The sequence below is a fragment of the Pogoniulus pusillus genome, chromosome 41, assembly GCF_015220805.1.
Source record: "Pogoniulus pusillus isolate bPogPus1 chromosome 41, bPogPus1.pri, whole genome shotgun sequence".
Taxonomy (NCBI): Eukaryota; Metazoa; Chordata; class Aves; order Piciformes; family Lybiidae; genus Pogoniulus; species Pogoniulus pusillus.
In genome coordinates this window covers 4,922,587-4,938,853 of record NC_087304.1, presented here as the reverse complement: position 1 = coordinate 4,938,853, position 16,267 = coordinate 4,922,587, and the positions used below count along the sequence as shown (strand labels likewise).

General features: G+C 55.6%; 1 protein-coding gene across 13 annotated transcripts in view; it reads left to right on the top strand.

Annotated features, from left to right (window-relative positions):
* Nucleotides 1–16,267, top strand: part of PTPRS (protein tyrosine phosphatase receptor type S) — a 217,066-nt gene that overhangs the window by 180,631 nt on the left and 20,168 nt on the right. For 6 of the 13 annotated variants that reach the window (XM_064175409.1, XM_064175406.1, XM_064175417.1 and 3 more), the window contains 5 exons: nt 4,248–4,405; nt 5,365–5,376; nt 7,943–8,055; nt 10,580–10,627; nt 14,926–15,023. In XM_064175409.1, coding sequence (XP_064031479.1) covers nt 4,248–4,405; nt 5,365–5,376; nt 7,943–8,055; nt 10,580–10,627; nt 14,926–15,023 — 429 coding nt within the window. The remainder of the gene's footprint in view (nt 1–4,247; nt 4,406–5,364; nt 5,377–7,942; nt 8,056–10,579; nt 10,628–14,925; nt 15,024–16,267) is intronic. The other 7 variants (XM_064175418.1, XM_064175413.1, XM_064175411.1 and 4 more) reach the window with 3 other exon arrangements.

Here is a 16,267-nt window from a genome sequence, read left to right as displayed (position 1 = left end):
GTCCTGTCACTCCCTGGTAGCCTAAAAAGTCCCTCCCCAGCTTTCTTGTAGTGCCCTTAAGATACTGCAAGGCCACAAGAAGGTCACTTCAGAGCCTTCTCCTCTCCAGACTGCACAACCCCAACTCCCTCAGTCTCTCCTTTTAAGCAGAGCTGCTCCAGCCCTCTGCTCATCCTCATGGCCAGATGCCAGAGCTTGAAGCCTTTGGGTTTTTTGGTAGAGCTCTTCCTGCCCAGCTGTGGAGCTTTTGCTTGTGGCTGTGGGAGCTGATTGTGTTTCTGTCTGTGTGCATCCAGCTCAGGAGTCCTCAGCACAGCACAGGCAGGGACCTGTTGGAGTGGTGCCAGAGGAGGCCATAGCAATGCTGGCAGGGCTGAAGCCCCTCTGCTGTGAGGCCAAGCTGAGACAGTTGAGGACGTTCAGCCTGGAGAAGAGAAGGCTCCAGAGAGACCTTCTGGTGGCCTTGCAGTGCCTAAAGGGGCTGATAATGAAGCTGGGGCCAGGCTTCTGAGCAGGGCCTATTGGGACAGGACAAGGGAGGATGGTTTGAAACTGAAAGAGAGAGATGCAGACTGGAGAGCAGGAAGATGTTTTTTACACAGAGGGTGGTGAAACCGTGGCTCAGGGTGCCCAGAGAGGTGAGAGCTGCCCCATCCCTGGAACCATTCCAGGTCAGGTTGTTTGGGGCTGTGAGCATCCTGCTCTGATTGCAGATGTCCCTGCTGACTGCAGGGGGTTTGGACTCTATGAGCTTTGCATCTCCCTTCAACACAAACCATGTTGTGCTGTGCTAATGCAAGCACACAGGCTGTGACTCAAGCAGTTGTGCACTGCTGCTGCTTGCTGCTGCTCTTCATAGCCAGGATTTGCTGAGGGCCATGGTTTAGCAGCAGCCTTGGCAGAGTTAGAGAATGGTTAGACTCAGTGACCTGAAAGGTATTCTCCAACCAGATCAGTTCTGGGCTTCTGTGATGTGCTCCAGATGAGTGTCTGGAAGGGAGAGCACTGAATCAGAGAATCAAGCAGGTTGGAAGAGAGCTCCAAGCTCAGCCAGCACAACCTAGCACCCAGCACTGGCCAAGCACCAGACCATGGCACTCAGTGCCCCAGCCAGGCTTGGCTGCAACACCTCCAGGCACAGCCACTCCACCACCTCCCTGGGCAGCCCATTCCAGTGCCAATCACTCTCTCTGCCAGCAACTTCCTCCTAACATCCAGCCTCGACCCTGCCACAGCTTCAGCCTGGGTCCCCTTCTTCTGTTGCTGGCTGCCTGGCAGCAGAGCCCAACCCCACCTGAACTCCCTGCTCAGGACAGAGATCCTTGGCTCAAACCCCTTTACAAGGAGTCATCTCTTGGCAGAGGTTGTGCTTTCATTCCTTAGAGCAGTGCCCCTGGGCACCCTGCTTTGACAGCAGCGTGTCACCCAGCCTGGGCATCATTAAGCTCTTTGGCCAAGCAGAGGGTGGAGCAGTATTCAGTGGAAACCTCCATTGTGTTCTCCACCACTTCAGCCCCTCTGCTGCTTGCAGTGCTGCTGTGCTTGGCTTGCTGCAAACAACCGATTTAGTCCTTACCTGCCTCCTCCCTCCTGCACAACAGGAAGCAGACTTAATACCTCCTTGCTTTGAAATCCCCCTGGGGAATTGTAGCAGGGAGCTCTTGGAAATTAAGGGTTTTCAGAAGGTTGTTTTGGATTTGTTTATTTGTTTGGGGTTTGGTTTTTTTTGTTCCCTCCTCCTCCCTCCCCCCCCCAAAAAAAAAAAATCAACATGTAGCTGTGCAGTTGATATTAAAGGCTTAGGCTGACACACTGCTGAATGGGCTTCTCAATCGGATTAGTGCAGCTCCTGGTAATTGCTGCTTCAGAACGAGGTCCTGCACCCTCACACACCACAGCCTGCACTGCTGGCAGCTCCCAAGGCTTGCTGAGAGCAGATGGAGGGCAAAGAACCACAGCCCAGGATCTCCTGTCCTGGTCTTGGACCACACTTCTCATAGAATGGGTTAGGTTGGAAGGGAGCTCAAAGCTCAGATAGTTACAACTTCCCTGCCATAGGCAGAGACACCTCTCACTAAAACAGGTTGCTCAAGGCCTCATTCAGCCTGGTCCTGAACACCTTCAGGGAGGTTGTGGAGCACAGAAGCACAGAATGGGCAACCTATGCCAGTGTCTCACCACCCTCAACCTCTGCCAGTCTCTCACCACCCTCACTGCAAACAACTTCTTCCTAACATCCACTTTCAATCTCTCCTCTGCCACTTTAAACCCATTCCTCCTCCTCCTCCTCTGATTACAAGACCTTGTCCCTCCCCAGCCCTCCTGGAGCTCCCTTCAGATCCTGCAAGGCCACTCCAAGGTCTCCTCAAAGCCTTCTTTTCTCCAGGCTGCACAGCCCCAACTCTCTCAGCCTGTGCTCATAGCAGAGCTGCTGCAGCCCTCTCAGCATCTTGGTGGCCTCCTCTGCACTGGCTCCAACAGTTCCATGTCCTGCTTGTGTTGGGGGCTCCAGAACTGCCCCCAGGACTGCAGATGGGGTGTGAGGAGAGCAGATCCAAGGGGCACAATCCCCTCCCTTGCCCTGCTGCCCACACTGCTCTTGCTGCAGCCCAGCACAGGGTTGACTCAAACCAGTTCTCCTCTCTGTCTGTCATTGCTGTGTGAGATGGGAGTGTGTCCCTCCTGGGCTGGAGAGGTCAGAGCCATCAGGAGAGCAGGCATAGAGTCACTGGGCTTGGAAAAGGCCTCTAAGGTCATCCAGGCCAACCAGCAACCCAACACCTCCCTGGCCACCAAACCCTGTTCCCAGGTGCCATGGCCACAGGTTCCTTGAACACCTCCAGGGATGGAGACTCCACCACCTCCCTGGGCAGCCTCTGCCAATCCCTGACCACTCTGGCAGCAAAGAAATTGTTCCTAATCTCCAACCTAAGCTTCCCCTGGCATAATTTCAGGCCATTTCTTCCCTTCTGTCACCTGATAGTAGGGAGAAGAGACCAACCCTCACCTCACTGCAACCTCTCAGGCAGTACCCATTAGATTGAACTCTGCTGGGTTTGAAGGTGCCTCTGATCCTCCTCCTGAAGAGCCCAGCTGGCTGCAGAGGGAGCAGAGGAGATGCACTGCATTTTATTAATTGATATTTAATTGTCAGGGTTGGTTTTTTCAGTCACCAGACCAGACTGTTTTGAAGCCTTAATTCTTGTTTTAATCCCTTCCCTCTTTCTCTGTAATCTCCTCTGACTGTCAAAAGCCAGATGGTTACATGAGAGCTTGGAAAAAGTGGTTGTGTGTTTGTGGCAGTGGAGAGGCCTCAGGGATGTGCTGGAGCAGAGGCAGAGTTTTCTACAAGCAGCTTCCTGGCTGCAAGCTTGGGTGAGCCCTGGGCACAAAGCAGCTTCACAGAACCCCAGAGTTATGGTGGAGGTTGTGAAGGGACCTCTGGAGCTCATCCACTCCAACCCCCCTGTTCCAGCAGGGCACCCACAGCAGCTTGCCCAGCAGCACAATGCCCAGGGAGGGTTGGAAGGGACCTCTGGAGCTCATCCAGTCCAACCCCCCTGCTCCAGCAGGGTACCCACAGCAGCTTGCCCAGCAGCACAATGCCCAGGGAGGGTTGGAAGGGACCTCTGGAGCTCATCCACTCCAACCCCCCTGCTCCAGCAGGGCACCCACAGCAGCTTGCCCAGCAGCACAATGCCCAGGGTGGGGAGGGAAGCCCTGCAGAGAAGGAGACTCCACAACCTCTCTGGGCAGCCTGCTGCAGGCCTCCAGCACCCTCACACCAAAGGAGTTTCTCCTCCAGCTCAGATGGAACCTCCTGGATTGCAGTTTGTGTCCTTTGCCCCTTGTGCTGTCCCTGGGCTCCACTGAGCAGAATCTGGCCCCAGCCTCATGCCCCACATAAGCCCTTTAGTTCTTGCTGAGCACTGCTCAGATCCCCTCTGGGGCTGCTACTCCCCAGGCTGAACAGGACTCTTCTTCACCTGATATGGTCTTGTAGTGATCTGTCTTGCCAGGAGCCCTGGAGGAGGGTGGTAGCACTCCTACAGCTGCCCACAGAGCATCTTTATTCCAGGCTGCAGAGGGCATTTTCTCTGCTCTTGCTGTGTGCTGTGTGCTCTGTGCTGCAGACTTCTCCTCCTCCTCCTCCCCAGCGCTTCCTCGTGTGGAATTCCTTTTGCCCTTCGTTTCTGGTCCCCACTCCACCTCTGAACCCTTCTCCACCACCTTTTCATGTCTTCCAGACTTTTGCTGCTAGTCCTTTCTCCGACCCCATCCAGCTGGACAACCCTGATCCACAGCCCATCATAGATGGAGAGGAAGGGCTGATCTGGGTCATCGGGCCCGTCCTGGCCGTGGTCTTCATCATCTGCATCGTCATTGCCATTCTGCTCTACAAAAAGTAAGAGATGCTTCTTGCTCTGACCATTCTGCACCTCCCCAGCTCCAGCCCCTAAAGGGATATTTCCTCCTTGGTCCCACAGTTGGCAGCTGAGGGCATCTCCCTTCGGCAGCACCGGAGAGAGGAGCCCTGGGGCACAAGTGCTGACATGGAAGGGTCTGAGTGGCACAGGAGAGACAGCACTGGGTTGAGTCGTTGCTTCAGAGTCTACCCCTGGCACTCAGCGAGGCTGTGCTTGTCTCACAGGCAGTCTGTGGTGGCAGGGAGTGCAATGAGTTTGTCAGAGGTCTTGACTGTGTCCTCCAGAAGTGGTGCTTGCAGCCTCGGGCTCTCCTCTCTGTGGTCCATGTGTCTGCGTGGGTGCAGCTGGGAGCATGCAGGGAAAGCAGCAGAGACCTCTCTTGTCCTCAGACTGGTTTTCAGCTGGAGCTGGCAGAGGAGAGCAGAGGTGGAATGTTGAGTCTGCAGGAGAGAGGAGGGAGCAAGCCCTGGAAACCTCTCCCTTTGCTTTGGCTTTCTGAGCAGCTGATGGTGTGTGGATGAGGATGGGAGGCCCTTGAGCACGCTGAGCAGTGGAGGAGGACGTGAGAGGGAGCAGGTGCTGAGCAGAACAGATGAAGAAGAGGCAGGGTGGCAGCTGTGGCCAGTCCAGGCTCATTTAGTACCCGGGCTGGAGGGAGCTCTCAGCCCTGTGCACCTCTCCCTGCACAGGTGTCTCTGCTCACGCCCTGGATCCCAGCCTGCTGAGGCTGCTGGGCACACACTCAGGAGTGCTCCGGGGGCAGAGGCTCAGCTGCTGCTTGTTGGTGTCCATTAGCCCTGATCTCGAGGGGCTGCTCCCACCTGCCACTCTGTTACCAGGGTTAGAGCTGAGCAAAAGCTTCTCCCTTTGCTCTGCAAGTCCTTTCTAACTTGGCCATTTGTCTTGTCTTCTCTCCACTCACTGCTTTCCTGGACAGCAAACCAGACAGGTAAGAGCTTCAGATTTGCCATTCACTTAGGTTCTTTCTGGAGGAAGAGCTTTAAGGGTGGTGGAGCACTGGAGCAGGCTGCCCGGAGAGGTGGTGGAGTCTCCATCTCTGGAGACATTCAAAGCCTGCCTGGACATGTTCCTGTGTGATCTTCCTTAGGTGGACCTGCCCTGGCAGGGAGGTTGGACTTGCTGATCTCCAGAGGTCCCTTTCAACCCCTACCATTGTGTGATTCTTGCAGTGTTTGCTGTCTGAGGGGGGCGGGGGGGGAGCTCTGTTGTTCCTGCTGCTAGATCTCAGAAGCCCTGTGTCAGACAAGCACAGGACTGTGTTTGAATCAGGGCACTGAAACAGCAAAGCAAGCTCAGCTTTCTCCTGCTTGTCCAGTGCAAGATGGAATGGTCCTGAGCAGCAGTGACAGTAAATGGCTCATAAAATGCTGGGTTAATGGAGCAGAGAAACACCTACTTGTGTGGCAGGCAGAGGTGAGAGCAGGTTTCCTCCGTGTCTGGCTGCTCCACACAGCCTGTCCCTGAGCCACTGGCATGCTGGCAGCAGGTCCTCACCAGCTGAGCTGGCCTCACCCTGGTGCAGAAGCTGTTCTTACCCCAGCAGCCAGGGACTTGTAACAGTCTGGTGATGACTGCAGAGCTGAGACTTAACTCCCAACCGTTTGCAAGGCTGGGAGAGCTTTCACTGAAAGTAACTGATGGCTTTTGCCACTCAGCTTTTAACAGCAGGTTCAGAAGTGCAGCAAAAACAAACTGCTCCCAGAACTGCAGCGGTGCCATCCCAAAATGCTGCCCCTGGCAGTGCTGGCAGGGCCTGTGCCACTGCTGCCAGCTATTAATGGCATTAAGAGACAGCTAAAAACGCACTGGGTCCCCCCCTCTCTGCCCAAGCCATTGCTGGGATTGCTGCAGCCTTAATATTGGAAGCTTCTGTGCAACCCAAGCAGGAGAAGCTCTGTGGAGGCTTCTGAGCAACCCAGGCAAGAGAAGGGAGAAGCTCTGTGGAGGCTTCTGAGCAACCCAGGCAGGAGAAGGGAGAAGTTCTATGGAGGCTTCTGAGCAACCCAGGCAGGAGAAGGGAGAAGCTCTATGGAGGTTTCTGAGCAGCCCAGGCAGGAGAAGGGAGAAGCTCTGTGGAGGCTTCTGAGCAGCCCAGGCAGGAAGGTGAGGAGCTCTACAGCTACCTTGCTAGAAGGCCTGGGATGATGTTTTCAAGCCACAGGTTACAGGTGCAGGTTCTCTGCCCACTGGAGAAGTTCTGCTCCCATCAGCTTGTCGCTGCTGCCTTGCCAGAGGTTCTCACAGCTGGGCTTTGCTTCCAAGCCCTTTTCAAGGAGAAGGAGCCAGGGCAGCAGGGACGTTTCAGGTACCTCAGCTAACCTAACCCAGTTGGAGCAAAAGATATTAGGAAGCACTTAGATGTGCAGCTCGGTTGGCAGGCTGGAGTGGGGCTTCAGCTTCTGGCAAGCAGGTGAGACAGATCTCAGCAGGCACAGCTGTGATGGCAGAGGCTGTGTCTGCTCTGCTTTCTGAACCCAGAGAGCTGCTGCTCTGAGTCCTGTCTGCAGCAAGGCACAGAGAGCTGCTGGAGCAGCCAGCAGAGCAGTGTCAGTGCCAAGGTCATGGCCAGGAGGTTCTGTGCTTTCCCAGATGGTTGTCTTGGCTCTGGTTCTTGCAGGCTGAAAATGGTTTGGCCAGAATTGGCTTGCAGAAGTCTGCAGAGTTCAGTGGAGGTTTATTTGTGCAGGGAGCCTGAGGTGTGGGCTCACAGCACCTGGGCTGCTCCTTTGCTGTCTGTCCGTGCTGCTGTGAGAAGGGAGGAACCTTCCAGAGCTGCCTGGAAGCTGCTGAGGGACTTCTGAGGCATTGTAAACTCATCGAATACAGCAGGGACAAAACCCTCCAGACCTCAGCCCTGCTCCTGGGGGGGCTCCTCCTCAGCCCTGCTCCTGGGGGGGCTCCTCCTCAGCCCTGCTCCTGGGGGGGCTCCTCCTCAGCCCTGCTCCTAGGGGGGCTCCTCCTCAGCCCTGCTCCTAGGGGGGCTCCTCCTCAGCCCTGCTCCTAGGGGGGCTCCTCCTCAGCCCTGCTCCTGGGGGGGCTCCTCCTCAGCCCTGCTCCTGGGGGGGCTCCTCCTCAGCCCTGCTCCTGGGGGGGCTCCTCCTCAGCCCTGCTCCTGGGGGGGCTCCTCCTCAGCCCTGCTCCTGGGGGGGCTCCTCCTCAGCCCTGCTCCTGGGGGGGCTCCTCCTCAGCCCTGCTCCTGGGGGGGCTCCTCCTCAGCCCTGCTCCTGGGGGGGCTCCTCCTCAGCCCTGCTCCTGGGGGGGCTCCTCCTCAGCCCTGCTCCTGGGGGGGCTCCTCCTCAGCCAGGCTCCTGGGGGCACCTGAGCCCTTTCCTGATGCCTTCTCTGTTCCTTACATCTGACCTTGTTGGGAGCTCAGGTCTGAGCATGGCCTGAGTAGCTGAGAAGACTGAAGGGTGCCTAAGTTAAACTGCTTTGTTTTTTTTTTCCTGCCTTTTTTTTTCCCTTTCCTATTTCTTTTGTTATTTTTGTTAAAGCAAAAGGAAAGATTCAGAGCCCAGGACAAAATGCCTGCTGAACAACGCTGAAATCACCCCTCACCACCCCAAGGACCCCGTGGAAATGAGGAGAATCAACTTCCAGACCCCAGGTAACCTGCTGCTAACCAGCCTTTCTTCCTGGGAAGGCAGGGATGGAGCAACTGCCCTTCCCTTAACCCCTTCTTGCCTGCCTAGAGCCTGCTGCCTTGAGATCCAGATGTAGCCAAGGGGCACCAAGCCTTGCCTGTGCCAAGTGAGGCTGCTGAGAGAAATCTTTGCTGGCAGGCCTGAAGGGCTTCCCTGGATTCCCAGTGGATCTGGTGTGTTCTGGGCTAAAGACACCGCTGCAAGCACCGTGGCAGCACCAAGCTTGCCAGCCCAAGGCAGCCTTGGTGGGCTGGCAAGCTTGGCACTGCCGTGGGCTGCGTTCACACTGGGAGATCCTCCACCCTGTGAGTGGTGGAGGTGAAACCTGGCAGGCTGCCCAACATGCAGGAGTGCTCCAGCCACACCTGCTGCTTGCTGCATCCATGCCAGGATGCCCCCACGAGAAGCCAGCACCTCCTTGCTCACGCATGGGCACTGGCACCGCGAGCAATGAGCCCGGAGCTGCCCTTCCCCTTTGGGCAGAGAGGCTCAGCACACCTCCTCCTTGCACACCTATGCCCCCCCCCCCCCCATCAGTGTGCACATTCAAGCTGCCTGCTTGGCCTCTCTGCCAGCCCCCAGCAGCCACGGGCACAGCCTCACACCCACAGGCACTCAGCGGTGACTGCTTCATGCCTCTGAGCTCCTGCAGCTGGAGGAGTTGGAAGGGAATTTATTGTGGGGGGGGTCTTTTTTGGGGGGGGTGGCCAGGGGAGGGCTGGTTGTTGTTTTCAGTTTGTTTGGGTTGGAGTTTTTGTTTTTGCTGGTTTGTGCTTGTTGAGTAATGTTTCTGCAGCTCCTCCTTCCCCTTCCCCATCCCAATCCTGTCCTTAGCCTTGTCTGAGTTTTCTCAAGGTGAGGTTGGCAGTGGGCACCCAAAGGACAGGGATGTTTTGGGGGGGGTGGGCAGCACAAAGGAAGGACTGAGCTGAGGGTTTCTTATCCAGAAAGGGTTAGAAAACAACCTGTTGGTATCTGCCCAAGCTTAGGAGCTTGAGTCTCAGCTGAGGGGTGGAAGTGGAATCAATCCAGGGACTGGAAGCAGAGCAGTTCAGCAGCACTTGGGTCCCTAAATCAGCTCTTGCAGCAGATCACAGCTTACAGCATGTTGGGGGTTGGAAGGGACCTCTATAGATCATGGAGTCCAAGTCCCCTGCCAGAGCAGGACCATAGAATCTGGCTCAGGTCCCACAGGAGTCTGAAGGTGTTTGAGATCTTTGGAGTGTCCCCAGCTGCAGCTCAGCAGCAGTTTGTGTTTGGGCACACTGCATGTGAACAGGAGAGAGCTCCCTTTGGGAGTGTTCAGGTTGGCTTCTGGGTGCTCCAGCTGCTGATGTGAGACCCGAGAGAAGGAGCTGCCCTCCCCCAAGGGAGATCTGTGCTGAGATCAAAGTAAAGCTCAAAGGCTGTGGCTGCTGAGAAGCAGCTGGAAGTGCTTCTTCTGTGTCTCCCTTGCTGTTTGTCCCTGTCCCCACAGGAGAGCAGAGGCAGCTCAAGGGCAGTTTGTGAGCTTCAGGTGACAGAGGAGTGAGGCTGCTGACCCTGCTGGTGTGGTCGTGCTGGACCTCTGAATTGCTGGTCTGAGAGACTTGTACAAGACAGCTGAGAGCTGCAGACCCCTCCTGGGCAGCTTGCAGATCTGAGAAGCCTGCCAGGCTTTGCTGTCATCTTCTCTTCAGGAGCTCATCTAGGCAGAGTTTATCTAGCTGGCTGCTCCTGCTGGACAGCTGATCTGAGGAGTCTTCTCTGCTGGAGAGGTTGTAAAGCAGGAGAAGGTTTGAAAGGCTCTGGGAGGATTGATGCCAAGCAGTTGGGTGGGAGTGGAGCTGGATGGAAACCCAGGATTTGGGAGTGTGCTGGTGGCAGTGTGCAGGGGAAGACTCTGTAGGTGCTGCCTGAGCTCAGGTCACTTGCAGTGGGCTGCAAGAGGATCTGAAGCTCTTCTCCAGCCAGATGCCCTAAGGTCCAGCAAGCAGAGCCTCCACTGTGTCCTCAACAGCAAACCAGAGGAGGGATGTGGGAATGGGAATGTGTGGGAGCATCCCTGCAGCTTGGAGAAGGGGAAAGCACAGCACATGACAGGTCCTGTCCTTAGCCTGATCAGCACCAAAAAAGGAACTTTAGATTGCTAGAATCAGGCAGGGCTGGAAGAGACCACAAGGAGCAGCCAGCTCCAACCCCCCTGCCATGCCCAGGGACACCCTACCCTAGAGCAGGCTGCCCACAGCCTCAGCCAGCCTGGCCTCAAACTCTTTTCTTTTCCCCTGGAGGTTTATGTTGAGGTTTTTGTTGTTGTTGTTTTCACTTTGTTGGTTGCTTTGGTTCTTTGTTTGGTTCTTTGGTTCGGTTTGGTTTTTGGTTGGTTTGGTTTTGTTTTTCTCCTTAGCATGAAGTTTGGTTGGTTTTTGGTTTTTTTTTTTGTCTTGGTTTTGTTCTGTTTTTTAAAGTGTACCTTTTTATTTATTTATTTTTTACTGTTTTCTGCAGATTCTGGTCTGAGCAGCCCTCTCAGTGACCCTGAGTTTGACTTTGAAAGTTAGTTCCTGTGTGTTTTTGTTCCTGTTGGTTTCATTTCCCTCCTCCCCTCCCTCCCCTTCCCCACTACTTATTATTACTCTTATGAATTATTTTTTTACTCTTCTTCTTTTTCTCTCTTCTCTCACTTGGCCAATTCTGTTTCATTCCTGTTGTCCTCTTGGGGTCGGTTGTTTGGGGCTGTTTGTTGGGGTTTGGTTGGGGTTGGTTGGTTGTTCTTTTGCTGGATGCTCTGTCCTCCTGCAGTGTCTGATCCCATCTCATCTCTTTCTCTGTGCCACCCCCCCCTTTTTTTCTCTGTGCCACCCCCCCCTTTTTTTCTCTGTGCCACCCCCCCCTTTTTTTCTCTGTGCCACCCCCCCCTTTTTTTCTCTGTGCCACCCCCCCCTTTTTTTCTCTGTGCCACCCCCCCCCTTTTTTTCTCTGTGCCACCCCCCCCTTTTTTTCTCTGTGCCACCCCCCCCTTTTTTCTCTGTGCCACCCCCCCCCCCTTTTTCTCTGTGCCACCCCCCCTCTTTTCTCTGTGCCACCTCTTTTGTCTCACTACGCTTCCAGTTTTACAGTATCCCATCCCAGGCCTTTTGCAAGAGAGAGGTAGAAGCAGCAGCAGCAGCAGCAGCACAGAGCCCCTGGTAGCAGTTTGGGGTGGTTGAGGGGGCACTGTCTGTCCTTCTGTGTCTCTTTGGAGAACAACCTGGGTCTCAAAGCTTCTTTTTCTCCTTGTTGTCTGAAGGTGTTGTTGTTTCTGAAGCTTGGGTCCTGTCTGTGGGGCTGTGAGCCCTGTCCCTGTGTGTGCCTGTGTCTGGTGCTTTGTAAGGGAGGGCAGGAGGGAAGCAGAGCTGCAGGTGATGATCTCCTCACTCTTTGGAGAGGACCACACAGACTCCTTGGCATGGCAGGGGAGGAGAGGGAGCCAGCAGGGCCATTTCCCATCTGTGGCAGCTGTCTGTTGCTTGGCAGTGACTTGCTCTAGAGGCACAAAGCCTACAGGCCTCTCCATGGTCCTCCACAGCCCCTGGGTTTCATGCCAGGTGCCATCCAGCCATGGTGATGCCTCTGTAGTCCTCCACAGCCCCTGGGTTTCATGCCAGGTGCCATCCAGCCATGGTGATGCCTCTGTGGTCCTCCACAGCCCCTGGGTTTCATGCCAGGTGCCATCCAGCCATGGTGATGCCTCTGTGGTCCTCCACAGCCCCTGGGTTTCCTGCCAGGTGCCATCCAGCCATGGTGGGTTTGCTGAGGAGGAGATGTGCCCTGGCCCATGCAGCAGGTGCTAGGTGATGTTTGTGGTGAGCTGGCTGTGGTGCACAGACTCAAATCCTTTGTGATGAGGGGAGAGAGATGCAAGTGACTGCAGTGTCAGCTGAGCCTGGCTCTGAAATACTCCATCCCTGTTAGAAGCCAAGTTCCAGCTTTGCTGACTGGGTTTGGGGGTTGAGTTTTCTTCCCTGTGCTGAGCAAGGATGTCTCTGTGAGAGCTCAGCTGACCTGTGAAGAAGCACAGATGCTGCCTGTGCTCAGAGGTGCTAGAGCTGGCATCCTGAGCAGATTCACCCAAAGATTGGTCTTCTTGCTGGAGCAGAGGGGGCTGTGTGGTTCTCCAAGCCACACTGGCCCCTGGCTGAAACCAGAATGTGGCCCTTGGGGTTTAGTGGCCATGGTGGTGCTGGGCTGCTGGTTGGGGTTGATGATCTCAGAGGGCTTCTGCAACCCAAACAGTTCTGGGGTTCCATACTGCTCTGTGCCTTCGAAGCCAAAGTGAGTCTGGGTTTCTTTGCTTGCTTGCTCCTTGTCACTGGGGTTCTGGTTTGTGTTTTCCCTTTTAAGCTCCGTGGCCATCACTGGGGTTTCATTTAGGGTGCTGTGTCCCTTAGCATCCTCCAGCACAGGATCTGTAGCTTTTGGCAGCAGACACAGGTGGTGGCAGCTGAGCCAGAGCCACCCAGGGGGAAGAAATGAGTGAGGAGGTGACCCTCGGGGATCTGGAGCTGGTTGGTTGAGTTCCAGAAGCTGTTCTGAGTAGAGTTGGGCTGTGCTGTAATGCTGCAGCTCCAGGTGTGTTTGCTGCTCTCTTCAGCCCTTGCTTTCAGAGGCAGAAGGACAGACACTGAGTAGCGTTTAGGAGATTAGCTTGGTTTGGTCTCTGAGCTCTGGTACCTCTGCCAGGGTGGTCCTCCCATCCCACACAGCCAGAGAGAGTTCCTCCAAACACCCCCAGTCTGCAGCCAGTGCTGGGGTGGATGACAGCCTCTGCCAGGCCGAGCTGGGAGGCAAAGGACAAACTCTGCTTGGCCAGCTTCAGTGGGCCACAGGTCAGCAAAAGATGTACCTGGGAGCTTCTCCTCCCTGACCTGGGAGAGACTTCCTGCCCTGCTCCTCAGCAGGCTGGAATGGAGCCAGCACAGCCTCCAGGCTTATTTTTGTGAGGGTTTTTTTGGTCTGTTCCCCCTCTCACTTCTATTTTCAGCCAGACTTCCTCCTGCTGGAAGTAGACATTGCTTAGCTTAGGAGAGACCTGCTGCAGTGGTGGCTCTGATCCCCACGCTGTGGCAGGCTGCTCCTGCCCCCGGGCCTGGGGGAGGCAGCATCTCTCCAGGAGTCACTGTAAAACTGAGGATGTCATCATGCTTGCTTTGCCATCTCTGTGCTGAGTTTTTGGAGTCTCTGACCATGCTGCTGCCACCGCCGCTGCTTTGTCACACAACACCCACGGGGCTCGAAATTCTCCCTGGCTTCCATCTCTCCTCCACTCCTGTCCTTCTCCTTGGGGGCACTGCCCAGGGCTTCTCAGCCATGCTGCTCTCCTCACCTGTCTGCTGCCCCTCCACGGCAGGCCAGGCTGGCAGACAGCATGGGAAGCCTTTGGAGAAGCCATGATCCAATGCAGATGAGCAAAGCAGGGAGAGCTTTTCCACCTGGATGTGTGGCCTGGCTATTGGAGCTGGCAGGATGGGAAGGATCCCTGCTCCTCCCAGAGCTCCAGCTGCCCCTCCCAGAGCAGGATGCTCCAATCACACTTGGGACTGAAAACCACCTTTGCCTTCCCTGCTCAGCCCTGTTGGGGGCTGAGCTGTGCCCGGTCTGACCAGGCTGGTGCAGCATGGCCCTCCTGCTGCCAGCACACCTCAGAGGAGGGGGAGGCTGTTCCCTGGTGTCCCCAGATGTTGGTGACAACTGCAGGGGCAGCAGGTTGAACCAGGGTTTCATCTGCTGAGCACATTGTTTCCCATCCCCCCCCGACTGAGAAGGGCCAAGAGGATCTTGCGCCTGTCCAGCAGAGGCTGTGACAGGATTGGTACAACCTGCCCCAGGAAAAGGAGGCTGAGGCCAGAGCAGCCCTGGCAGTGCTGCAGGAGGAACATCATCACCCAGCAACACCATCCACCAGCCACGAAGGGGAAGAGCAGCCAGTGCTGGGCAGAGGCAGGGCAAGGGGCAGGGGGCACAAGCTGGAGTCCAGGAGCTTTCACTTGAACTTGAGGAGAAACTGCCCAGAGCTGCCCAGAGTCTCTTTCTCTGGAGACTTTCAAAACCCACCTGAACATTGCAGTCCTCAGCACCCTGACCTAGCACTACCTGCATCAGCAGAGGGCTTGGACTGGATGCTCTCCAGAGGTCCACTCCAACCCCTACCACCTTACGCTTCCAAGACACCTCCTTGCGGCGAAGCTTCCACCGCCGCAGCCAGGAGCTCACCGCCAAGCTCGCAGAGCAGAACTCCTGAAAAGCTTCCCCTGCTCCCTTCTCCTCCACCCACTCCCCCCAAACATCTGCATTCCCTTCCTCTGCCCCACATCCCCACAGCTGGCTGGATGCCCTCCTTGTGTGGGGGAGCTGCTCAGGGTGGGTTCCTCCGGCAGCGTCTTTAGCTCGTTTGGAGTCCACTCCTGGCACGGCTCACACCCATCTGCTCTTTGGATTTCCCTTTTTGGTTTGCTCTGATTTGCACCTTGGGAACTGGGCCATCGTGGGGAACACTCATTTTTGGTTGGGGTTTGGGTTTTTTTTTGTTTGTTTCCACTGATTTTGGTTTTGTTTTGGTTTTTTTTCCTTCTGATTTCTTTGATTTTTTTTGATTTACTTTTTTCTTCCTTTTGGTTTTTTTAATTTCCTTCCCAAGGACACAATTTCGAGCCCTGAACTCTTCTCTTCTAACCTCCCTACTTTCATTGCAGAGCTCACATTGTAATTTATTTATTTACTTATTGCTTTCCTTGTTTTCTTCTTCTTTCTTATCAAAAGGGGGCAATGGTTGTGGAATTGTAGTGATGAGATCCTTTCCCTGCTTGTCTTTTTAGGTATGCTCAGCCACCCACCAATCCCTGTTTCCGAGCTGGCTGAACACACAGAGCACCTCAAAGCTAATGATAACCTGAAATTATCCCAAGAGTATGAGGTATGAGCTCAATGCTGGGCATGGGGTTGCAGAGCCAGGGAATGAGGGGAGTTGGAAGCAGGCCCTCAGCCAAATAACCACACGTTTGAAGGAGCTGGAGCCTCCCGTTACAAGAAGGATGTGGAGATGCTGGAGTGTGTCCAGAGAAGGGCAACTGCTCAACGTGAGCCAGAAGAGTGCACTTGCAGCCCAGAGAGCCAAGCAGAGGCTGGGCTGCAGCAGCAGCAGTGTGGCCAGCAGGGCCAGGGAGGGGATTCTGCCCCTCTGCTGCACTCTGCTGAGACCCCACCTGGAGTCCTGCATCCAGCTCTGGAGCCCCTGGGACAAGAGGGCTGTGGAGATGCTGGAGCCTGTCCAGAGCAGGGCCAGGAGGATGCTGAGAGGCTGCAGCAGCTCTGCTGTGAGCACAGCCTGAAAGAGTTGGGGCTGTGCAGGCTGGAGCAGAGGAGGCTCCCAGGGGACCTTCTTGTGGCCTTGCAGCATCTGAAGGGGGCTCCAAAAAAGCTGGGGAGGGACTTTTGAGGCTGTGAGGGAGTGGCAGGAGTCGGGGGAATGGAGCAAAGCTGGAGAAGGGGAGAGTGAGGCTGGAGGTGAGGAGGAAGTTGTTGAGCAGGAGAGTGGTGAGAGCCTGGCAGGGGTTGCCCAGGGAGGTGGTCGAGGCCCCATGGCTGGAGGTGTTTGAGGCCAGGCTGGCTGAGGCTGTGTGCAGCCTGCTCTAGGGTAGGGTGTCCCTGGGCATGGCAGGGGGCTTGGCACTGCCTGCTCCTTGTGGTCCCTTCCAACCCTGCCTGATTCTATGATGCTGTTTAGCTGGAATGAAGAAGCTGTTTCTGTGTTCAGCTGAATCCTTGCTTGGTGCCTTGCTAGGTTCAGCTCCAGATCGTTTGAGAGAGGCTTGCCCCAGTCCTGTCCCAGGAGTTGGCATTTCAGGCAGGGCTGAGCTCCTTCAGTGAGGGTGACTGCCAGACAGGAGGGATGAGGACAGCACCCTTGGGGTACCAGTGGCTTCTGTTGAACGTGGAGAGGAGCAAGCCAAGGGATGTTTTGGATAGCTGAAGTTAGATGGCACAAGCCAGAAGTCCTCCAGAGCAGACGCACTCAGCAGCAGCTGAGGCAATGTGCTGCTTTCTGCCTTTCTTCTCCTGGCTTGGGGCTTTTGTGCCCTTTTCCCCTCCTTTCTGCTGGGGCTCCTGCAGCTGAGCAGCTGTGGCTGCTGGGCTGCCATTCCCAGTGGCTATCCAGAG